The sequence below is a fragment of the Cyanistes caeruleus genome, chromosome 6 (assembly GCF_971803275.1).
Source record: "Cyanistes caeruleus chromosome 6, bCyaCae1.hap1.1, whole genome shotgun sequence".
NCBI lineage: Eukaryota > Metazoa > Chordata > Aves > Passeriformes > Paridae > Cyanistes > Cyanistes caeruleus.
The window spans coordinates 58,499,281-58,523,645 of NC_141706.1; the positions used below are offsets into that span (position 1 = coordinate 58,499,281).

The following is a 24,365-nucleotide window of genomic DNA, read 5'->3' on the forward strand; positions in this document are numbered from 1 at the left end:
TAAAGGAAATCCCACATGGGGATTTTCTCTGGTTGATGCTAGGGGCTGCCTGCATTAAGGGCAGCCATGAGAGGCTGTCATCTGCCAGGGCCTTTCTCCTCATTTATTGAAGCTTAGCTTCACGTTGAAGCCATCAGCAATGCTGCACTGTGCCAAGGAGACTGGCAGACATTGTGTGCCTGGGTACAGCCCAGCTCCCACGGGGGGTGCCTTCACCACTGGGGGTTTGGAGACAGTTTTTGGCACACCTCTGCCTTCTCCCCCCACTGTTTGAGGCCATGGCATGTAATATGGTTACCACAGAATAATTTTTCCATGCACTTAATGACTTTCTGGGGATGGTGCCATTGCTGCCTGATGTCCCTGAAGGGCTTTAGGAGGTGGCTCTGCTGGCTGGCTAAGGGAAGCAGTGTTTTTGGCTTTGATGCCCATTTATAACTCAAGGCTGGGAAGGTGAAGCATCCACTGAGAGCTGTTTTCTCTCTGTGGTGGCGATTTGCTTGCCCTCCCCCAGGGGCATTGTGGACAGCCAGCACTGGGGAGCAGAAGGATGAGCAGGCAGCAAGGAGTAAAATGTGCTGATCTCTGCATTAGAGCAGATGATTTAATTTCTGGGGATTTACTTCTCTTTCCTTTCAGCTTTGTGTCACTCTCCCTTTAACCACCTGGGCCAAACCTTGCTCCTGTGCAGCCTTCCCTTGTCTGCTCTGTCTTCCCAGGTCTGTCTGGTCCTGAGGCACAGCAGCATCTTGGGACAGTAGCAACAACAAAAGCTGGGATGGAGAGGAGCGTTCTCCAGCCATGGGGAGAGACCCACAGTGGGGACTGCATTATTCTGACAGGTTATTCAATGATGCTGCAGTGAGCACCTGGCCCCAGTAATAAGTTTTGCTGGAGTTCCTGTCATTCCTCTACCCTGCCCTGTCCTACCCTAATGCTGGAGCAGGGGCTGTCCATCCTTGAGCAGGGTTTCACAGCCAGATTGGGGATTTTTGATGTCTGCCTGCTGGCCAGATGAATTCCAGCTCATTTAAAGTGAAGTGTCAGCTTTGGTGGGACAAGCAGCACTGAGAAGCAGCAGCTGCAGAGTACAGAAAGTAAAACTAAGGGTGTGGAGTACATCCCAGCATGCTGGGTTTCAGGAGCTGTGGCACTGCTCTCTGCACAGGGTCCCATGAGCAGCTTCTCCCATCCTGGCTGTGCTGCAGGATGCTGAGGCCACAGACAAGATGCACCTGCCCTCTGCACACTGCAGTCCTTTCTCCAGGCTCTTATTTGCAAGTATCCATGATTTATAATTTTTCCCCTCTCTATTAAAATACAGGACATCTCACTGCAGCCAGCATTCACCCTGAGAGTCCCCTAGGAGAGATTTGTGAGTGGTAATTAGAGTGCAGGAGCCTTTCACCTCGAGGACATCTCTCAGCATTGAGCTCCGTGGGCAGAAAGCGCTGACTGTGTTTTGGCTGATGCCCAAGCTTAGATCTGCAGCTCTAAGGAGCTTTCTCTCCTGGCACCTCAGTCTGCCTGCCAAGCTGGAAGCTAGGAACCAGGGGGAGTAAAAATGGTGGAACGGGGATGGTTTGCTTCCCACTCCTGCACTCTTCAATCCTTGCTGGCATCAGGTGAGAGCTTCCTGTGGTCTGTGACCCTTCCACTGGATCACCCTTACAAGAACTTCTCCAGTCTCTTCCTGGCCCCTAGTAAACCCCTGCCTTCAGCAATTTTCTGCCCTTGCCCTGCCGGTACCATGCTGTGGCAGAGCTCAGGGATGCTGCAGTCCCCCCTGGTGCTGCATCCCCCGGCAGCGCCGCAGGAGCAGCGCGGGGCCGTGCTGGCGCTGCCGGCTAATGAGCGAACCAGCTGCTGGCCAAAGTACAATTACGGGGCTGGGAGCTGCTCCCTTCCAAGCCAGCTAATTGAAAACCATGGAGGCTGTTATTAGCAATGACGAGGTACCGCTGTTCAGCAGGGGAGAGCGGAGCGGGATGGGTGGGGGCAGTGCGGGTGGCTCTGGTGAGCCCAGCTGGGGGAGCCCCACTCTCCCCTCCCCACCTGCTTCCTCTTGGCTCTCCTGGGTGCCCAATGGATGGCCAAGGGGAGACTGGGAGGAGCAGAGGGCAAACAGAGCCGGGCTGTTGGTGCTGGGGGCCGCCTGTCCCACCCTGGCTAGCTCGCCGCTCCCTGCAGCTCCCCGGGCTGGGCCCATCACGTGCCCGGGAAGGTGCAAGGTCCAGCCGGGCAGGGATCGCCGAGCCGAGGGATGGCAGCCGGCTGCGGAATGAAGCCCCTGCTCTTCCTCCTGGCTATCCTGCAGCTCCTTGGTGAGTACGCCCAGGGCCCGGCCGCCGTGGCGAGCAGGGGTGGCCGCTGGGCGACCTCGGCATTTGGCGTGTGCTGCCGGCAGCCCCGGCTCGGAGCAGAGCTGCAGGCTCTGGCACCCACGGCTCCCCGAGCGGCAAACGGGACAAGGCATTTCCAGGCGGCCACAGGGAAGGCGGGCAGGGGACTGAGGCTGGGACAGCCGTGCGGATCATGCCGAGCCTCTCATTCGAAGTCGGCAGCGCTGCAGGACACGCTCCCTGTTGAATATGCATGTAGCTTTGATGTTCAAGGACTGCTCTTCCCAGGAGACAGGGCCGATTAAATAGCACACTGATATTTCCAGGGCTGGGGAGGCTGCAGGAATGCTCGGTGCCGTCTCCGGGGTGTGCCCGGCTGGGAGCTCGCCTGAGGCTGACGTGAGGCCTTGTGAGATGGGGCTGTCCTTGGGCTGGAGCTCCGGGCCCTCCATCCCCAGCTTCCCACGGGGGAACCGCCGCAGGGACTGGACGACTCGCCAGCACTGTCTGGGGGCTTTCTTTCCTTCTTAAGCTCTTTTCTGCTCTGAGCCAGCAAGGTGTTTATGTCCACAACACTGCGAGCAGCTGCTTGGCTCCAGCTCTTGCCACCGGCAATGCTTTTTTCCCTCTCGGAGGGTTTTAAAGAGGACTCGGCCCGGAGGGCTCCTTCAGGCAGCCGGCCTCAGGCAGGGGGGCCCTCTGCGCCTTGGACCTGCGCTCCAGCCCTTCCATTCTGCTTAAAAATCCATCGTTCCCTGTTCATCTGGAGATGGCTACTACAGCCAGCGGTCTCAGCAGAGCCCCCGGCAGAGTAAAACAGCACAAATTGCACCTCAAGGTTGATCCTTGTGCTCTGATGGAGGCTCTGCAGCCACATCGCGCCCCATCATTTGGTGTAGCCGGGCCCGGCTCTGTGCAGTGCACATTCCTCTGTCAGCTGCAGTCATTCAGAACCCCCCTCCTGCCCCAGCCTGGGCCGCTGTTCCTTCTCCACTGCCCCAGTCCCTTCCACCTCGGGCTTCCTACATATTTGGTAGCTTTGTGGGTCCTCCTACAGAAAATATGATACATTAAAAAGGCAAAAGTAGGGTTTTTTTGGTCATTTTCTCTTCTCTGTCTCATACTTGTTTGCCTGAAGCCATTTAATTCAGGCTGCTGGAGATTCATTCATCTTCAGCTGAACAAGCATCCCCCAGCCAAGCCTGGGCAGTGTCAGGTTGGGAGGCTGCTCTGCTGTGCTTGTGCAATCAGAGAGGTCAGAGTGAAAATCCCCTCTGCCACGTCCTGTCCCTGGCCAGCAGGCTCATCCCTGTGCGGCCCCAAAGGCAGGACTGCCACTATCCCAGGAAACCCCAAGGGGAAGAACCCTGTTTCCCAACATGTTTATGCCTCAGGCTGAAGTACACCACTGAATTCTCCCCCTCCAGCTCCAAGCACCAGCCTGTACTTGTGCTATATGTCCCATAGAAAATGCCCTTTCTTCTCTTGCCCTTAGTGGTATCCCAGCTCTGCGTGCCCACTCTGTTACCTTCTGGAAACTGAAGGTTGAGGAATCTTTACTTGTTTTATTAGTCTGAGTGACAACAAAACCCCCTGCAAGGATTGCTTAATTACCAGGTCTATGTTATTCCTACCCTTTGCCTGCAGGATGCTTTCCTGCCTTCTGTCTGCCTTTTCAGTGTTCGTCCCTTGCTTCTCTTCCTGTCTGGGTGGCTAAAACCATCACCCAGACAAAAAAAAATCCCCTGTGTAGGGAAGGGCTGTGACTGCTCAGCTGGGACAATGCAGGAGCTACTCTTGGGTGGAAAATCCCCAAATCTGGCCTAAAAATGCCAAGCCATCCTAAAGCATATCCCAGAGCAGGCTCCCAGAGCCTCCCATGAACTGGTTTAAACTGTTTTTTCTGTTCCCTCCCAGCTGCCACCGCTGCCGTGTACAAGCAGTGGATCCCCAACACCAATTTTGAAACTGCCTCCAACTGGGATGAAGGCAGAGTCCCCTGTGCTAGGGATGTGGTTCACTTTGAGAAGGACAAGGTATAGACATTTTAAATTTATTTTTATCTTTGTTTTCACAAAACACTGTCAGGCATTGGAAAAGCCCCTTTGCCTGGCAGGGCAAAGCACACTCAATTCTTGCTTTTCTTACAGGTTGTCTCAGTCTTCGTTGGGTCTCCCCATGCACTGACAGACATGGTAAGGCATGGTGTGCAGAGGTGTAAGAGGGTGGGTGAGGGCTGGGCCAGCCCTAGAGCTCTGCCTGGTGGCACATTCCCCATGTCCCCTCTCCACAGAATCACAGAATGATTTGGCTTGGAAGGGACCTTAAAGGTCATCAGTCCCAACTTCCTGCCAAGGGCAGGGACAGCTTCCCCCAGACCAGATTGCTCCAAGTCCCATCCAGCCTCCCCTGAACACTTCCAGGGATGGGCCATCCACAGCTTCTCTGGGCAACCTGTGCCAGTGTCTCATCACCCTCACAGTAAAGAATTTCTTCCTTATATCTAATGTCCTACTGTCCTCTGTCAGCTTAAAGTCATTCCATGGACTTTGACACTTTTCTTCATGGTCCAGCCAGACCAAGGATACCTGAGCTGGGGCAAGGGACAGGAGTCCTCCAGCAGCCTGGGTTTCTCTGTACCATGAAACAAAAAAGCCCATTTCTGTTTGTTTGTTTTTTCTTTTAATTAGGGGAGATGAGAGTACAGCAAAACCCAATTTCATTTGAAGGAAATTGATATTTCCTCCTCAAAAGAGGAATAAAACCCCCTTCATCTGATGGAGAGCTTGGCAGTAGTTGGCTGAGGAGCACCAACCCACAGCAGAGCAGGCATTAGCCCTGGGCAGAGGCTAAGTGAAGCTGACATCAAAATATCTCAAAATGAAAACAAACTGTTCTGGGAAATCCCAAAATGTTGCTTGAGGAATTTTCTTTCAAGTGCCATTGGGTTTTATATTTTTCTGTGGCATTATCAGTCTAGCTGTGGCAGGATGGGCATGACACCCTGCTGAAATGTGTGTGTTGAGTGATACAAGACTGGGGGGGCTCAGCTCAGAGGGGTTTCCTCATGTGGTTTTGCCCCACATGAGGAACTCTGCCCCAGAGCAGGCTGACAGGCAGCCATGGAAACATGAGCTCTCAATCTCTGTGGCTTGGAGGGTTAAATTTAACAGGGAGGAATTAAAGGGAAAAGCAAACCTACTGCCCCAACCTGCCAGTGGGGGATGGGTCACCAGTGAGCCCTCTCTCAGTGCTGGGACAGGAAGAGATGGGCTGGATCCTGTTTAGAAAACCTCCTCCTCTAGACCTGTTGAGCTTGTGGATGAATTTCCTCTCTCAGATTTAGGGCAGATTTGCTCTTTTATTGGCCATTGAATTTGAAGAAGCCCTTGAAATTTATGTGGTGTAATTTGTTCAGGCTGTCTACACCACTAATAGTTTTGATGCTTTAATAACACCATGTGCCACATTTAATCCCTCTACAAATATTTGGAGAAGATACTTTATTTATATGGCATTTTAAATATGAATTTTTGAAGGAAAGAATGTACTGGGGAAATACGTACAAATATAATGTAATAAATGATGTGGAATTTACCCAGAGAGGAAAAGAGCAAAATACCACTCCAGTAGATTTTATTTTACTTACAGATGAATGTATAATATTTCTAAAGTACTTCCATCAGAGGCCTGCAAAGTGCATAATTGCAGAGCAGCGTCAGTCATTACGGCTGAGCCTCCCGCAGCCAGGCTGGAGAGCAGAGCTGAGCAGCCCGAGGAGAGGGAGATCAACACAACCTCTGCACAACACAAAACAACATCCATGGCCCTGCCCCCTGCTCGGGTGGATGGCTCCTATTGTGACTGAGGGATGGGTCAGGGTGCCCCGGTGAGCCCTGGCTTGTCCCTGCCAAAGGATCCAGAGTGCTGGTGGGAGCCCCTGGGGACCCTCTGCTGCCTTGGGATTTCTCTGGGCCCCTGCTGCTGCAGAGGCTGCGCAGGCTCCAGGTTACAGTGAATTGTGTAGTCCCACTGCTGTGCAGATGGGGAGGATTGCTAGGTGATCCATGAGGGAATGAAGCATCAGATGGGCCGTGAGGGCACCGTTCCTCTCCTGCACTGAATTGCACCGCAGGTGAGCAGCCAACCCTGCCTATAACCTGTACTGCAGCTCACACCTTCCTCCTGAACATCACTGCCCCAGCAATACCCTGTGAACTGTCCCAGCATGTGTCTTAGTGAGGTAGTTAATATTTCTTTTTCATTTCAGCTCAGGCACTTCCCTCCTGTTCGCTGCCGTGCTCTGCTGTCACCAGGTGATACAGGGACTGCCAAGGTTAGGGATGAAAGAGGAATTAAACCCACCACCTGAGCTGGGCTGCCAGTCATGCAAATGACATGAAATTTGGCAACCAGCTGGTTAGAAAATGAATTGGTCATGAGGCTTTTTGCAGAGAGTCTGGGCTGCACCTGTTCGGCTGCCAGCCACGCTCGCTGGAGCATTAATCACTTAAATCAGCAAGAATACATTAAGCTTTAGAGTCACCATGGAGATGCTATACAGCCTTTGGCCAAAAAAAAAAAAGGCAGAATGTTGTTTGCTGTAGTAGCATAGAAGGAAGTTCATAGCTGAGGAGGGATTAGGCTCTCAGTGACTTTCATGAAGATAGTGCCTGCCATGGCAGGTGTAGGGGAGGATGCTTGGTGCTGGTGGTTGAGGGACAGCATGGGATCTCCCATCCCAACTCCCCAGCTGAGTGGAGCTCCGGGCGGTCCTCGTGTGTCACCGTCGCTTCTCTCCTAGACATTTATGTGAAAGCTCACTTCTGTATGGTGAGCTCTCCAGCTCCCCTCCCCATCCATCCCATGTGGGCCCCAGCCAAGTGCTGGGAGATGCCTTCTTGGGAGGAGGCTGTTGGGGCACAGAGCCTGCCTCCCTGCTCAGAGCTCACCCACTGAGCACCCAGCTCGGTGGTTATTTGAAATTTTAAATGGGTCCCTAATTCAGTCACACACTAAATCCAAATCCAGCTTAAGTGTAAGTGGCTTTGATGCACAACTGTTGTGATTAGGCTGGATTTTCTATGGTATTTAGCTGCCTAAAGATGCAGATCAGTATTTAGCCAGCTTTTGGAGGTGCCTGAGACTAAATGTGCAGAAAAGATGGAAATGGAGGTGATGATGCCTGGCATGGGTGCTCCAGGGCAAGGCAGACTTTGGCTTTGTTTGTCTCCTGATGGGGGAGAAAGACTCCCTCGAGGGATTGGACCCTCTGGCTATGGCTGTGCTCCCAGAGGGAGCCAGGCCAGGGCATGGCAGCAGCAGTGAGCTGGTGTTTGCCCCAGTGACACCAGCCCTTATGCAGTTTGTGCCTGAGCTGGCCAGCACTGACATGCGGGCCAGGGATGGGTGCTGCTGCTTCTATTTTTGGGATGGCAGGAATCGGGTTTATTCACATGGGCAGAGCAGCCTTGCTTGACCCCAGGGTCAGGCCACTGGCTGGGGTTACTCAGCAGCCCTGACATCACCTTTCCAGCTTTAGCCCATCCCCGAGCTCTGCTTTGCGGTGGCATCTGTCCTACCCTCTCCCTCCCTGCCCCACGAGGGGCTGCGAGGCTGGGCAAGGGTTTGGAGTGTGTGGGGCATGGGGTCTGACCAGGGACACCTCCCCCAGCCTTATATTTTTAGCTGCCTAATTGTGAGAGCAGAACGTACTCGGCTTTGCTGCAGGATGCTCCCGCTCGGTTCCTGGCAGAGATCGATCTGGAAATGCCAATTGCTCCCCAGGGGCACCGGCTCTAATGAATTGCCACAGTTCGCGCTAGTCCCAAGCACCGGTGCTCCCTCCCCCACCTCTTCCCAGACAGCAGGGTAATGAGACAACCAGAAAAGGCATTATTTTTCCTTCCCCTAAGATGAAGGTAAAAAATTTCAGGGGAGTGTGTGCCAGCACATAATTCCAAGATGGAATCCTGCAGTCTTTTCTGTGTCAGCATTCACACTTAAGGTGTGTGCTGGGAAAGGAGTTGGGTAAAACAGCCATTTACACTCATCTCCCCAAGTCTATTTGCTCATTTCAGGCTGGTTTCCAGCAGGAGGAGTTACTAAAGTCTGTGATGAGCTGAGCAGCTTGCCAGCATCCTGGGCTGTAGCGGATGCTGGAGCCCGTCTGGCTGGGAAGCTGCTCCATGAACCGTCTGCTATCCCTTCACTGCTGAGCATGGCCCCTCTGCCCACACCTTGAGCCCCTTCCTGGCTTTCTCTGACCTTCTCTGTGGAGGAAAGTTCAGGAAAAGGAGTTTAACTAATCTGGAATAGATTTGGCGAATGGCTTTAAGCCTCTCCGTGTCTTCTGCATCCATAGCTCAATGTCTTCACTACCCAAGGGGCTTCCCATGTCCCTGTGACACCTGATTTCTGTACACTGCCGGGACCCTTTTCGCTAGAAGTGTGTGCTGGGGACCTGCAATCAAGTTAATGGGCTTTTTGGGTCTGTTGTTTGTTTTTTATCCTGCCATGGCTTTCACTGGGCCCTGCGGGGTGGTTTGGCAGGGGCTGTGCCAGCCAGCACCTGTGTGGGATGCCAGGAGCTGTGGCTTCTCGGTAGGAATGGGCAGGACCGTGATGTGCTGGGAAGCTGATGTGTCAAGCCACCCCTGTGCCGGGAGATGTGATGGCAAGGCCAGGTTGGGCAGGTGCTGTGGGGAGCCCATGTGCTGAAACACAACCTAAAACGTGAGGAGCAGACTCAGCAGGGGCCAGCTCTGGCATTAATGACAGCGCGGCTGTGCTGCTGCTGCTGGGCAGGAGGGGAGGCAGGCACAGGCAGGGAGAGCTGCCAAGCACCTCGTTAGCTTGCAGGGGATGACACTGAAATGATGATATCCCCTGGCACGCCCCTCCTGTGCCTGTGCTCCTGCCTGCTGTGGGTCAGAGGCAGAGGGGATATTGCTGGGACCAGAGCAGGGCTGTGGGCATCCCCTGCCACTGCTGGTGGAGCCCAGGGACAGCAGCAGCAGCTTCTGTGCCCCAGCCTGCATGAGCATGGGCTTCATGGGGATACAGGCTGCATTTCTGGCCTGGCTTCCTTGGGAAGCTAAAGCCCCGTTCCTCATGGGACCATGTGCCGGGGCAGCAAGGTGCTACTCCAGCAGCAGGTGACCCTCCTTGGCTCACACACATCTTGGGTGGCAGGAGGTCATCCTGCCTTACCAGGGACCTGGACTAGCTGCTGTGGGATCAAGGGCCGTGGCAGGAACAGGCTGTTTTTGGCAGCCAGCTGGGGGTGTGGGGTGGCATGTGTGGCTGAGGGGAAGGACACTGTCCTGAGGGACAAGCTTCACCTGGACCAGAAAGTGAATAAATGAAGCCCCAGTAATGAACCCAAGAAATGCTGCTGCAAGCAAGCCCCTGGCAATGCTCCAGAGTTGTCAGAGGGATTCACCTGTGGGTGAACCTGGCCCTGTGCCTTTCTAGGGTGTCAGCCAACAGCTGGATATCACCCAGGCACTACCACCAGCTGCGCTGAGACCCCCAGCCCCGGCAGGCACTGGGAAAATCCCTGCTGTTCCCTCCTGTGGGCAGAATGGGCAGAGCCCACCCACCTGCTGCCCTGGCTGCCTGCTGCTGCCTGTGGGCTGCCACTGCCCCAGCAGGGCAGTGCTGGGAAAGGTGATGTGGAAATCATTTCCCCTGAGCATTATTGCTTGTGGTGGGTTACAACCACCTGTGTTGGAGCAATGGCCCACCTGCATCCTATCCCAGTGCTGTTCTTCGATGGAGGGCCAGCAGCAGCAGCACCAAAGCTGCTCCTGGGCTGGGTGCCAGGCAGGGGGGGCTGATGGCTGCTGACCTGCCTGCTGGTGCAGCTGTGGATGCAGCACTGTGGAGCTCAGTGTGCCCAGGCAGTCTTAGTGTTGAATGATGGGGTGGTGGCACCATCTCATCCAAGCAAGGAATTCAAGTGCATTGATGCTGCAAATGAAAGCAAGGCTGGGGGAAGACCTGGCGGCAATCACAAGTGTTGTTCACCCAGGATAAAGCACAAGTGCTGCATTTTTCCTGTGCTGATGATGGCGACAGGCCAGCCACAGTGCTCCTGTCACTCACCTCAGCCCAATGCTTGTGACTCAAGCAGAGCCAGGATGTGCCAGAGGCTGGTTGAAGCCATCTGATTGGAAAGCCATCTGTCAGGACTTTGCTATTTTATTTTTTTTTCCACATTTTGGAGGTTTGTTTCTTTTCTACTTATGCATTGGGGTAGCAGATTCCTTCTGGTAGTGCAATGCTGGGGCTGGTCCAAGAGCTATATTGGGTCTTGCCTCTTTTTTTTTCTGACTTTGATAAGAAAAACAATGACTGTGTTTTAGTTGTCATTATACTTGATAATGATAACTGAGGAGATAAGTGATTTACCAGTATCAGGGATGGGAAATGACTAATGAGACTCTTATGCTCTTGCTGTATTAATGGCCCTGGAGTACAGGTTGGCAGGAGGAAGGGAAAGCAGATGAAACTGCCAGCTTTTTGGCTTTGGTCCATTGGTACCTGTCATTGCTTAGTTCAAAATGTACTTGGGAAGTGGCCCAATCTGTATGCAATTTCCATACTAAACTCCCAAAGGTAGAAAACCACTGCCCAACCAGAGTCTCCATTTGTCCTCTGCAGTGAGCTGAGATGCTTAACTTATGCTGGAAAAAAGAAAGGGCAAAATATTTACAGAGATCCACTGGATGATGGAGACACTCCTGAAACGCTGCCCAGTGGTGAGAATCTCAGGCAGGGCTCATGGTGATGTGCAGCAGGGCTGCCTCAGTGGGCAGGGAGCCATAGCTGCAGGGCCCAGCCCCAGAAATTCCTGTGATGGAGCAGAAGTACAGAGCTCTTCCTGAACTTCATGTCTGTGGACATGAGGTATCTCTGTCCCCTGTCCTGCATCGTGTTGTGTTGCATCTGAATTCCAGGGCTGGTGCTTGCAGTGTTTGGGTAATCCCAGGGTGTGAAGGGACATTGTGTGTCCTCACTCTCATTTCCCTGCCACACTGACACCTGCATTAGCAGCTTCCTCTGGGCTTGGGAAGTCCAGCCAGCCTGAGATTTTGGCCTCAGCAGTGGAGGGGGATCTCCTGTGGTGGCTGGAGAAGCTGCATCTTGTCCAGAGAGATCAGAAGCAAATGTTTTCAGAGCACAGGGGCAGATTTGGCCTGAGGCATTTCTCCCATCTCTCCTCTTGAGCAGAACTGGTGCTGTGTCCAGACCTGCTGTCCCTCCCAAGCACATGCAGGATGCACCACCTCGCTCGTTCATGGAACCAGTGTTGTGCATCCATGTGTGCATCCCTAACTGAGCAAGTTATCCTCTTACACCTCATCTCCTCTCTTACCATACTGAACTCAGCCCCACCACGTGAATCCTTGACATGTTTTCCTTCTCCCCTAGTTAGTTTGTGAAGGCCTGGATGAACAATCCCCTTGGACACCAAAGCTTCTTATGTCCTGCATGGTCATCACAGGGTGTTTGGGGAGCTCTGACCCAAGGCCATAGTCAAAGTGGTAACTAGAGGGGAGAGAGCTGTCAGGCAGGCAGGGATGAGAGCAGGGACTTCCCAGCCCAGTGGTCTTGATCCAGCCACAACACTCACAAATGCCAACTTCAGCAGCCTGGGAAAGTGAGCAGACACCAATCATGGTCCTGCTGTGTAACCAAGCCCCTCACCAGCAGCTGCTGGCTGATTTTCCTTCTTCCACCCAAAGATCCCTGCAGCTTTGGGTCTGAGTGCCCAGAGCTGACTGCTGTGAAGAGCTGGTACCCTGTGCTGGTGAAAGGATCTGCTGCATCTCATCCAAAGCCCACACAGAGCAGCTCAGATGGGCCCCAGCAGCCAGCTGGCCACCCCTCCTGCCTGGCCCCTGCTCACACAGCCACACAGCAGCTCACAGAGCCTGCAAACTGGGCAAGAGGCAGCGCCCAGGGACCCTAGGCTGCAATGGCCCAGCCAGTCTGGGAGAAGGGACTGGGCTGGCAGTGCTGCTGGTGCTGGCCTGAGAACAGGCAACAGCTGACTGCTCCAAAATATCCCGTTGCCTGCTCCTTCCTGAGCTCACAGGAAAACAAGCCAGGACACTTGAAGTGAAGTACAGCATTTTGTGGCTGAAGCTGGCAGCATTGCCTTCACCCAACTGAATGCAGGCCAAGTCCTGAGCCTCCAAATGGACATGTTTTGACAGCTTTTTCATCTGCAGCTAAAGGACATGATGCCTTTTGTATCCTGGCAGACCTTTCAACTTTTTTCAGTGCTTCAGTACTGGACAAATTTCCTCTATTCAAAAGTAATAAAAATTCAGAGAACCTGATGGCAGCCACAGGCTGTGGTCTGATGGAGATGTGTCCATAGGCAAAGACTTCTTCCTGGCTGGGGGAAGACTCTGGGCACATGTTGCCCCAACCTCAGTTATTCCCAGTGCCATCCCCTCTTGCCCAGCCCAGTGTATGGCATTGCTGGGCCCAAAGCAGATGGTGCAGAGGAGCACTGTGGGACTCTTCTTGGTGGCAGCCACCCTCTGCTCTCTATTTTGCCTTCTCATGGTTCCTGAACCAAGATGGGCTTGGCCTTCAAAGCACTGCACCATCAAGGCATCAAATTTCTTAACAGGTGCCTGCCTACAATTTGGGGGTGATCTTTTGCCTTGTCCACATCCCCCATGCCTTCCCCTTGGTAGCCTCTGAATGGGACTGAGCATCCTCAGGCAAGACTGGCCAGGGACAGAGAGCTATCACAGCCACCTGCAGCACTCAGCCATAAGTCTTGCTTTCTCTAACCTACATACATATTTAAAGACCAATTAAGTAGATGAAACCTTGAAATCCCATTTAACTTTTTCTGCCTGAGCACAGGACCTTGTATGTTCTCATAACTCAATCCTGGAGGGCTTTCAGCTGCTGTTGGGGAGTGGATGCTAAAACACTGGATAGACCAAATTAGAGAAGGGAGCCTTAAGCATCACTGACTCTAAAATATTGGGGAAAAGCCATGACTTCCTCTCTGCAATTTCTAAATGTAAAATAAGATGGGCTGGGCTGAATAACCTGTTTGCTGAATGAGTGAAAGAGTTGTCTGAGTCAATCATTTGCCAGGGCCTGTCCCAGAGTCAGCAGTGCTGGCTGGTGACCCATGTGGCCACAGTTTCTTGCTGATAAGGTTCCCATGGCAGAGCTGTGCCTGTTGCGGTTTGCCAATTGCCAGGATGAAGCCAGGTCAGAACTGTGACCCCGCTGGTGATGTCCTACACAACAAGAAGAATGTCTGGCTGTGGCAAGCTGCTCCAGATTCCACTGTGTGTTCCCCTTAACTTGTGCTCGGTGCTAATTCACTACCTGACACTGTACCAAGCACAGCCAGGGCCCCTGAATTATATTTTGTGGGGTAAGCACAGCCCCTGGAGGTGGGAACCCATTAAGTGAGGGGGCCTCTGGCACTTGCAGAATAAGGTTGGGTTTTTCTTGGTGTAACAGCCATGTATAAATCCATTCCTGAGCTGCTGCGAGTGTGTACAACAGGAGGAAGAAACTGTCAAAGAGCTTATTTTGCTTTTTCCTTTTCTTGTTTCCCTGAATGCTTTTCTGTGTTATGGAAGATAAATCCAAACTGCCTCTCCCCATTGCAGGATCCCCAAAACCAGGAGCTGATACTTTCCTATTTACATGGGGCAGGGTAAGGGTAACTCCTGATAACTGTAAAGTGCCTGGGAGACTGTGAATGTAATAGGCAGCCTAATAATTAGCAGTGTTATTTGATTACAAGTCTGGGTGGCTGGCAGCAGGACAGTAACACTCTGCATCCCTTCATCTAGTACCTGCCCCTGAATGGAGAATTCGTGCTGGCAGCTGGTGCAGCATTTACAGCTTTCGATGGCAGCTGGGATCCAGGCTGTGACTCAGGTATTTTGTGCCCAAACCAGGCACCCCATCAGCCTGTGATGAATCATGCAAATTCAGCCCAAATATCTCTATGAAGGTCCTGCCTCAGAGCAAAGTGAATCACTCCTCTCCAATACTCACCTTTTCTTTGATGACCTCCCTCACATCAGATCTTTTTTCCTCCTAGATCACCTGTCTTCTAAAAAGGTAATTATAGTAGGGAAGCCTTTGAAGCTGTAGCAGAGAGGCAAATATTGTTTATATTTTCCCCTGCCTATTAAGAATGTAGCCACATCAAAGCCCTCATTTTCTCTGCCATGGTGTTTCTAAAGAAAACCAGCTAGGAGTTACATGCTGGTGAGCCAAACCATGGCCATCACAGCAAGCTGTCCTTTGGCCCCACACACGCATTCTCCCCTCCCAGCCCCCATGGCTGAGACAGCAGCTTTGTGTCATTGGTGCCTGCTATTATCTGAAAGCTATTTTCTAGGGAGGTGTATTTTGGGTGCTTAAGAACTACCCCATGCTTTCAGTGGCAAGTAACTTTTTAGTTCCTCTACAGGAAGGAAGCATTCAAGCAGAGCATCTGTGCCTGCACTCTGAATGGAAAAAAAAAAAGAGAAAGAAGGGAGAAAAAGCCTAAATTAGTCTCCCCAGAGGAAGGACTGTAGCTTAAGACTGTCTGGAGCCACTCTGAAATCCTTCATTTTTTAATTAAGGATTAAAAAACCCTATATTTTTTTTTGTTTTGGGGCTGTTTGCCCCCCAGCAGGGATGCTCTGCCATCTGTGCTTGGCACTGGGCTTTTCCTGCTGACCATGCACCGCTCCCCTGAAATCAGCTGGTGTTTCTGGGACAACTTTCACAAATGGACTTCTTCAAAGCACAATTTCAAAATGAATGCAAATAATTCAGTCATTAAGTATCTGCATGCTGGCTGAATTGGTGAAGGGTCAGCTGCTGGGAGGGGAGAGAGGGAATCAGGGCACTGCATGATGAGATTAACCAGGGAAGCAGGGAAATGGTTAATGGTTAAATAATTGATAGTTAAATGGGGCACTGGCTTTGGGGTTACCTGCTGCAGGGAACAGGGCTGGTCACATTTCTGCAGACCTGCCAGGCTGCTGGGAAACTGGGACATGAATTATCATACCCATTTTTATCAGGTTTAGCTGTTACTCAGCATTCAGGAAGATGTTTTCCTCCTTAACCAGAAGGATGAGCTCTAAAAAATGAGGGAAAAGTATCCTGTGGGATGTGGGCCTGGAAGCCTGCAGGCAGATGTGGGATTCGGGCTGAGACCCCAGCCTTGAGTTCTGGGGAGCCTTGCCAAGCTCTGGGAAATGCCTGCAGTGGCTGCCCATGAGGCTGATGCCAGGCCCAGCCCTTGGCTCCCCACCCACAGGCTGAGATCCTTCACTTCACCAGACAGTGCCTGATTTTACCAGACCAGATGCATCTGCCGGGGCTTTGGATTTGGGTTTGGGTCATGCTCAGCCTTTCCTGTCCCTTTTCCAGGTGGAGCAGTGAGGTTTGCTGATGCTGAGCACCGCGCGTGGTTTGACCCCACGCTGTGGCAGGATGTTCTCCCCAGTGGGGAGCTCAAGCCAAGCGGGCCCATCTTTTCTGTGGACGAGGAGCGCGTCCCGTGCCACTACGATGATGTTATCTTCCAGCCCGAAACCTCCTTCCGGGTAAACACCGACTCACGGCAGCCAGTGATTCACCTCCGCAGCATCTCTGTCATGGGCCAGGTGAGGTGGGGAGGGTGAGAAACTGGCTCCACGCCTTCTCACCCCAGCCCCGAGGAAGGCGCAGCTGGAGATGGGGGAGCAGCGCTGCACAGGGAGATGGGGCACACCCGTGGGGCTGCAGCTTCGTGAGCTCCTGCTGCTGCTGCTGCTGCTGTGGGTGGCCTCCATGGCTTTCTGCATCGAGCGCTTTGTTATCGCCTCCCTCCCTGCAGTGTGGGAGCGCAGGCTGTCTCACTGTGCACGTTTCAAAAAGGGCCAATATGCACGGGTCCAACCACCCGTACATGCAGCTTCTCTGGCTCCCAGGGGCTGCTCCCTTCCCAGGCACGTGTCTGCAGCCGTGCTGCTCAGGGACCCTCTGGGGACACCTCCCTCCTGCCCCCGACCTTAACACGGCCTGTGGCCCAGTGATCATCTCCTGGCTTTGCTTCAGCGCTGCTCTTTAATTGATTGGGGGGATAATTATAGAAGCGCTGGCAGCCTGCTGTGCCTCAGCCTGGGAATCAGGCTCCCCATGAGCCCTGTCCCTCCTGGTCAGAGGAGCAGAAGATCACAGGCGCTGCAGCAGTAAACACAGGCTCCTTCCAGGAGTGGGAGATGCGGCAGGCGTTTCATAAGTTATTTATTATTTCTACTGCTGCGCTGGCTGGGATCTGCCGTTTCGGGGCCAGGCATTAGGTAGCTGCTTTTTGAGGAACAGACTCAGCCGGTGCCTAGGCGGGTGCAGGCGAGTCTGAACAAAGCAGCGCCCCAGTGGAACTCACCCCAGGCACACGTAGCCCCAGGGATGGAGAGGTGGATGCTCTTGGGTGCTCAGAGTGATGCTGGTCCTGCTGATGCCTGGGGACCACCCCATGGCACATCATCCCCCCCAGGGACCACTGCTGGCTGTCCCTCAGGGCAGAGGCTGATGCTGAGCAATGAGATGGAAGGAGAATGTGCTTTTTGTATCATAGCATGTTTCCTAAGAACTGACCTTATAAGCTTCTCTATGCCTTTGTAGCCAGCCTACTCTGTGCTCTTTGATGACTATTTTCACCCCAGACTCTCAGAAATCTGCCTGTTGTGCCAGAGCATGGAGACACTTCCTGTGGAAGAGAGTGGGTGAGGGAATCACCAATGACTTGGCAGGATGAGGCTGGTTAGTCCAGCTCAGCCTTTGCTAATGCCAAGCACATAGAAGGTCTTCCCAGATAGAAGGAAAACAGCTCAGACCTAGCCCCCTTCCTCCCAGAAGTGAAAAGCTGGTAACTTGAATTCTCTGAGCCAGCGGAAGGATGGAAAGCAAAACAAGAAACAGCCCAGCCATCTCATTGCCATTGTTTTTTGTTTTAGAGAGAGTTTTTCTGTTGGTCCAGGGGAAAAGATGGAATGGGTGTGTTGGCAGGGTTTTCCTGCTGCTGCACTGCTTGCAGCAGCGCTGCCCAGTGATGGCCATCAGATGTGGCACCAGGTGTCCCAGCAGCACAGCTGGGTGCCTGGAGACAGCACTGGGACCTGTCCTGGGATACTCACCCTCTTTGCTGCTCTTCCCTGCACAGGAGCTGAACACCCCGTCATCCTGGGCTGGGTACCTGGGGGGCCCCTCTGCCCCGCTGCAGTTTCATGGCAATGGCACTCTCCAGGTGACAGGCACTGGCTGTCCTGATAAGTCTGGCTGTGCCTGCGGGAACACCCCGGTGAGTCTTCCCTTTCCCTTTTTGGGGGCTCCAGTGCAGTTTGTGGGGCGAGGGACTGACGCTGCCCTGCTCTCCTTTAGGATGGCCCCCGCATCTGCGCAGCCCTGCTCAGGGCATCGGGGAGGCAGTGCCCACAGCCAGCGTGCCAGAGCCCTTTGCAGCCCCTTGGCCACTGCTGTGGGGTCTGTGGTGAGTGGGGGACATGGCCCTATTCCTCCTCCCTGCCATGCCAGCTGCCCCAGCCTGCTTCCCCTGGCTCCATGGGGGAAAATTGGGTGCAGGGGGTGCTTGCTGCTGGCTGAAAGCTGAAGTTTTGCTGTATCACTGCTGTCAAGGGTCCCATCTGTGGGTCCCATGTGCAGATCCCATTGTGCCACCTTCCCAGCACATTTCTCTGAAGAGATCTTGGCTTTTGGAAGCCTGTTCTGAGTCACAGCCCTTCGTCCCTGCTTCTGGTTTATCCTGTCAGGATGTCACAGCTCGTCAAGCTAATAGGGCTCTGCTGAGTTTATGCAGCCAAAAACATGCAGAGGAAATGCAACCTTTTCCACTGTAATGTCAGCTTCCCAACAACCAGCTTGTTTAATTTCATTTAAAATAAAAGTATGCAGATTGACAGCATTCTCTCTGCAATGAGAGCTCCTCCATTAATCTGCATGAAGTGTTGCTAGGGGCAATTTTTCATGCACAGCTGTACCTGGATACTTGGTATCTGATATTTGGTATGTCATACCAAATTTATTAAAATGGTGCCATGTGTTTCTCCAATGTGCTTCTAAAAGCATAGTCCCTTACAGTCTTTAGGACAATTTAAAATTTCAGCAAATGCTTAATTGTATTTTTCCCCAGGAAAATATTTGTCTCCATGACTGCAGTGCAGTGGTGCAGGGAGCACAGGTGTTCCCTCCTCTCAGCCTTCCCCCCTAAGACCAGGTTTGTGCTGCTGCACCACAGCCTCATGGCCCCAAAACCAGGGACATGAAGAACTTCCCAGAGGGATAAGTGGGAGAAAGCTTTCCAGGGAAAGCTTCTCTCCAGAGTATGTTGGAAAGCCAAAAAGCCTTTCATTAAACCCAAAAGGACGAGCAAGGGAGGTTTCTCTCTGAGCCCAGCCAGACCAGGTGTGCAGGGTACCAGAGGGTCCCCAGTGCCTTTCCTGGCAGTCAGAGCTGCTGTGGCTGCTCTCTGCCCACATGTGGTGACAGTTTGATGTCTGGCTGCTTTCTGGCTGCAGGGGCCACCATTAACCTGGATTTCACTCCTGAGTTTGACCTGCGGAAGTACCAGGACAGATTGGTCCAAGAGCTGCTGAGCCAGGTACGTCAGCCTGTCAGACTGGGACGGGCTAATGAAACCACAAGCCACTGGCCACATCTGCCAGTGACTGGATGCCTGTGGGACTGTCTGGGGCTGGCACATGGTCCCAGCGATGCCAGGGGTGCAGCTCATTCTGCACAGCCCTGCAGGGCCCACCAGCCCCGTGTGACCTCTGGGATGTGCCCTCTTGCTGTGGGGCTGGGTCCCTCAGTCTCCACCCCAGCCCCACCATCTGCCCAGCTCAGGGCAGCAGGAGCTGATGATGTGCAAAGGGGGAGGGTGCCGGGGGCTTGCTGGCAGCCCTTCCTGCTCTAGGAAGCAGAGGAGGTCAGCTGGGGTCGCAGGGGAGTGCAGGACACAAGGCTGGGGTCATGCTCACCTGCAGCAGGGCATTCCCTGGCCTCTGGCTGACGCTGAGCTGCTTTTCCATTCCCCAGCAGGCAAGCACTGGGTGGGTGACTGGCACTGGTCAGCTCTCAGATGCTCTGCAAAGCATCACTTCATGCTGCTGCTTGTCAGACACAACGTGGTACCCCTCCTCTTTGCCAGGGGCTGCCGGGGGAGGAGGTGTGCTCTGCGTTGCACTGGGAGGTTCGATACCAGAGTATTGCTCTATTGATCCTGAGCTGAGAGCTGTCTGCCTGCCCTCCTTACAGCCACACATCTTAATACAGCTTTTAATGGGTGTTATACATGAAGCAGATTTCTCAGCGTGCTCTCCTGCATGGGGGCTCATTGTGTGCTGGGTGGGCACTGGTCACAGCTCGGGAGAGAGGGGATGTACAAGCCTCTCCTTCGGGAAGTGCACCGACACTGCCGGGGATGGCAGCTCTGTGGTGGGGCTCACATGAAGATTCAGGTGGGCCTTGCAGCTGCACCCATGGTGCTGTCTGCAGATGTGACCGATTTGTGCCTACCCTCTCACGGGCTTTACGTGTCTCCTTGTGTTTTGGGAAGCCCAAATACGCTGGTGTGCAGATGGCCATATCCAAGGTGCACAAAGCACAGACCTTCCTGGGCATCACATCCCGGAGCACCACTCCTCTCATCCAAATCGTGCTGATTGATGACAGAGCAGGAGTGCAGGCGGGCACTGCTGCCGAGCAGCTGGCAGCAGACATCATGGAGAGCATAGCACAGCACGGTAACGCCCTGTCCTTCTCAGCAGGTCCCCTGCAGGTGCACCCAGACCCACTGCTGGCCAGAGCTTTGTATTCCCTGCCAGCAGCCCACATGTCCAGTGGGGTTTGAATGTCTCTGAGGATGGAGATTCCACATCTCTTGGCAGCCTGTCTCCACAGTGACCATCTTCGCAGTAAACTAGTTTTTTATATATAAATACTTGGATAAATATAGGTATTTAAGTAGAATTTACCATATTCAGTGTCTGCCTGTTGCCTCTTGCCCTGTCACTGGGTGCTGCTGAGAAGAGCCTGGCTCAGTGCTCAGCTGTGTCTCACCGGGGCAGGGCAGAGCACAGTGGAAGGGTCACCTCCCTTGCCCTGCTGGCAATTCTCCTCATGGGGATACCAGTGTGCTTCCATGCCACCTCTGACCCTGACCCTGCTTGGGCCCCCAGGTTCCTGTCTGCAGAGCTGCTCTGCAGCCAGAATGCTGCTTGTGGAGGCAGACAGTGGAAGCTGGCAGATGCTGATGGGCACACAGGTCACAGCCAGGGGACCTGGTGGTCGCTGTGTGGGTGGCAGATCCACAGGGGCTTGTCCCCATTGAGTCCATGCACTTGTGAATCCCCTCTCTGTTCCCAGAGAAGGTGATCAACAGGGCAAGCAGGGCCAGACCCAGCTGAGGGCTCCCTCAGCCATGGGTGTGGGGATGTATTGCCTTGTACAATCCTCATCCCTGTTTCTTCCCAGGTGAAGAGCTTGGCATTGCAAGTGGCAAAATGGAAGTGGCCACTGGCAGCACTGCCAGCAGGCAAGAGGGGAGTCACCAAGTGAGCAGGATCACAGCGGGGACAGTCATGGGGCTCCTCTTCGCTCTCCTCTTCCTTGGAGGGATCCTCTTTCTCTACAGGAAGGGAAAACTGAGGTAGGGATGGGGCTTCTGCCAGCAGCAAATACTCAGGCTGCCTCTTCTTGGGAGCAGCTGCCAGCCCAGCTGTCCTTCCAGCCTGGCACACAGGGGCACACAGTGCTGCCTGGAGCTCCCACAGAGAGGGGCATGGCCTGGCAGCTGCTACCCCCAGCATTGCTGTTCATAGAACCACAGCATGCTTTGGGTTGGAAGGACCTCAAAGATCATCTAGTTCCAACCCCCCACCATAGCCAGCGACACCTTCCACCAAACCATGTCTCTCAGAGCCCCAACCAGCCTGGCCTTCAACACTTCCAGGGATGGAGCATCCACAACTTCTCTGGCAACCTGTGCCAGTGCCTCACTGCCCTCACAGTAGGGAGTTTGTTCCCAATATCTAATCTAAACCTGCCCTGTGTCAGTTTAAAACTTGTCCTTGCTCCTCATGGTTTACTGGAGGTGGGGTGGCTGAAAGGCACTTCTGTACTCCTGGGCTGTTGCTTCGTTCTCCTCCATGACCAGGAGGAGCTGCCTCTGGGCAGGGTGCAGTGTGCTCGGGTGGGAGCAGGGCTGCTGCAGCTCAGCTGGAGCTCTGCACAGCCTGGTCATGCTGCCTGGTGACATCTCTTGTTCTTTGGCACCGTTAGTTTGCAGTCCTGCTGGGGAGGGGAGGACTGAACCTGCCAGCTGCTCAATAGAAATGCATCAAAATAATGCAAAATGCTTGTCCACAGCTTCATAACCATTAAAGGGAGAGAGAGACAGCATCCAAAAGCAAGTGCAGCTTCTGGTGCATTGCTTGTTCACACAGCACGGAGTACAGAGTGCAGGTCCCAGGGGAGGGCTGGAGGGTGCACCTGACTGTACCTCAGCTGGGAGTTAATCAGAAATACCCCTTCTCCATCACCTTTTTCCCTCACAGCTTGGAGATGGGCCCTGGCAGTGTCCACAGCAGGTGCTTGGGGCACCCACCTCTGCTCCTCCCACGTGCAGCCACCTTCACATGGAAGGTTTTGCAGGCTTTACTGAGGCCTTTTTGCAGGCCTGCTGAGCTGCTGGGGGTTTCTCATTTACCCAGCTGTGGACAAGTGGGGTTGACTTTACGCCTTTTATAACCAGGGTTTGGGAATTGCTTCAGTTTGCATGTGCAAAGTACATCTGTGCCTGCCAGAGGGTGCTGAGCACCCTGATGCTGGGGCTGCCGTGTCACAGGCTCACAAGTCAGGCTGTTTGTTCCCTCCTGCTTCCTCCACTGGGATTATGTCACTCTGCAGCAGTGGCCCTGGCCAGGAACACTTGCCCTGCTGCTCAACACATGCTGACATGATATTTCCTAGCAGTAAACCCATGCCTTCATTTAATTTCTAAATAAAACTCCCAGACCCATAATTGCTACTTGAGGATTTATCTTTTACTGATGCTTCTTTGGATGCTGGACAGGCCTTTGAAACCAGCTCTGTCAGCAGCAGGAGGGAATTCTGTGTAGCTGCAGGAGACAGAGCTGAACACGAGCCCAGGGCCTGTCCCCCTCCTGCTGCAGGTCCCCCTTATTTCCACTGAATGGGGTGAGGCAGAGCTTCCCTCAGAGCTCCTGAGGTGACGTGCATGGCCCTGCTGCTGAGCCCACATGCAGCAGGTGCCCAGTGCAGGGGTGTGCTCAGCCACTGGGACCCTTAGGATAAAAATAATGAAGAAAATAATACAAGTGGTGATGGTGATTAAGATCACAAAATGATAACATGATAAAAGTAATGATAAAAGTAAAGACAAAAGTAATGATAAAAGTAATGATAAAAGTAATTAGTACTTGCTGAGATTGCAGTGGGAACAGGTGTCAGCTCTGTGGCAATTCATTTAGGCCACAGGGAAGGAATGATTGCTCCAAAGGGGAGCCTGTGCTAGAGTTGTCTGCCTCTGCAAACTCCTCCCTCCAGAATGCAGGTCCCAGATCACCAGGCTTAATGATTTCTGCTGGATACAGCGGCTTTTCCCTGGGAAAGGGTACAAATAACCCATTTCAATAATAGTCTGACATTTTGCCCCTGTACATTTCCCCATCCACCTCTTAAAGACGCGGGGTTTCAGCTGGGGGAGCTGCAGGGATAGGAGGGATGAGGATGGTGATACCCAGCTCTTCCCCAGGATGCCTGTCCTGCGCCCGCCCCGGCCCTGGGACAGACTGGAGGACCCGGTGTCCCCTGCACCAGCCAGTGACAAAGGCTTTGACAACCCTGTGTTCAACGTGGTGAGTCACCACTGCCAGAGACACCGGGGTGCTCGGGGGTGGGAGCTGCTGGGTGCCATGACAGTCTTGAAAGCCTCCTGGGGTTACCCTGATGAGGGCCCTGCTTTTCCCAAGCCAGGAGGGGTTTGTGGGACATTCCTGTTCTCCCTCAGGTCACCAGCCTCTCGACTGCTGCAGGGACTCAGCACTGGGTGGGTTTTGCCAAGGGTTTTGCTTCTCTTCCCCATCGGTTGTTCTTCCTCCCTTGCTTTTGCAGGAGCCTCCAGATGCTGACCTTGGAGAGGAGACACCTAAAGATCTCCAGGTCTTCTACCTCAACCCTCTGTACGATGCAAGTGAGACAGAGACCTGATGGTGTGGACTCACGCTGGGGACAGACACCACTCCCTGGGGGACACTGCCACCTCTCCAGTCCTCACAGCCCCTCACAGTCCCTCACATCACTCCTGGTGGGAGTAGGCAGAAGCAGATCCCACCTGAATAAAAGTTTCTGTGCAGTAAAGGAAACCACAGCAAACCTTCACTGTTGGGATTCAGTCACATGGACATCGCATCCTTGGTGTTACTTCTGGCTTTTAAACTGTATTTTGCAGGTGTCCATTCTTTTTAGACAGTTCAACATTTTGGGTCTCAGATGGTATCCAGAGAAGTGGGGTCTAGCTCAGCACCCTAGCTTTAGCCAGCACTAATTTTTGCCCCAGGGCACACAGCAGATTGAAGGAAGCATCCCTGGATGCATGACAGAAACACAGTGCTCAAACACATTTTAGAATATGACCCAGAGCCTTCAGGGCCTGGACCCATTAGCTGGAAGGTTGTTTTGCTTTCCAGCAGTGTGCTCAGTGCTGGGGATCTCTGCTCAGGGTCCGCATTCCTCCTCTCACTCCTGTCCACTGGGTGCTGGTGAGGTGCAGTCCTGGTTAAACAATTCCCTCCCCAGGGAAGCTTCTGGAGCTTGTTCCTTCCCTCTGTGCCTGGACTGAAAGGTAAGAAACCCTCTTGGACCTTTAGGGATTTATTCTGTTGTTCCTCGAGGTGAGAAATTCTTCTCATGGTAGAAGGGGAAGGAGGTTTGATG

At 53.3% G+C, this 24,365-nt stretch overlaps 1 protein-coding gene across 1 annotated transcript; it reads left to right on the forward strand.

Annotated features, from left to right (window-relative positions):
• Nucleotides 1-1,990: 1,990 nt before the first annotated feature.
• Nucleotides 1,991-23,794, forward strand: AMN (amnion associated transmembrane protein). The gene is made up of 12 exons (XM_023927515.2): nucleotides 1,991-2,324; nucleotides 4,260-4,378; nucleotides 4,493-4,537; nucleotides 14,192-14,279; nucleotides 15,777-16,012; nucleotides 17,554-17,691; nucleotides 17,772-17,880; nucleotides 18,926-19,008; nucleotides 19,966-20,152; nucleotides 20,883-21,057; nucleotides 23,185-23,287; nucleotides 23,544-23,794. Exons 1-12 carry the CDS (start codon nucleotides 2,264-2,266, stop codon nucleotides 23,637-23,639), a joined length of 1,440 nt encoding a protein of 479 aa, XP_023783283.2. The 5' UTR covers nucleotides 1,991-2,263; the 3' UTR covers nucleotides 23,640-23,794.
• Nucleotides 23,795-24,365: the final 571 nt, after the last annotated feature.

Excerpts from the sequence above, each read along its gene's own strand:
- AMN (XM_023927515.2), top strand. The coding sequence starts at position 2,264 with ATGGCAGCCGGCTGCGGAATGAAGCCCCTGCTCTTCCTCCTGGCTATC. Across the intron at positions 4,538-14,191 it reads CCCATGCACTGACAGACATG|TACCTGCCCCTGAATGGAGA; the intron begins GTAAGGCATGGT and ends CCCTTCATCTAG. Across the intron at positions 20,153-20,882 it reads GGAGAGCATAGCACAGCACG|GTGAAGAGCTTGGCATTGCA; the intron begins GTAACGCCCTGT and ends GTTTCTTCCCAG.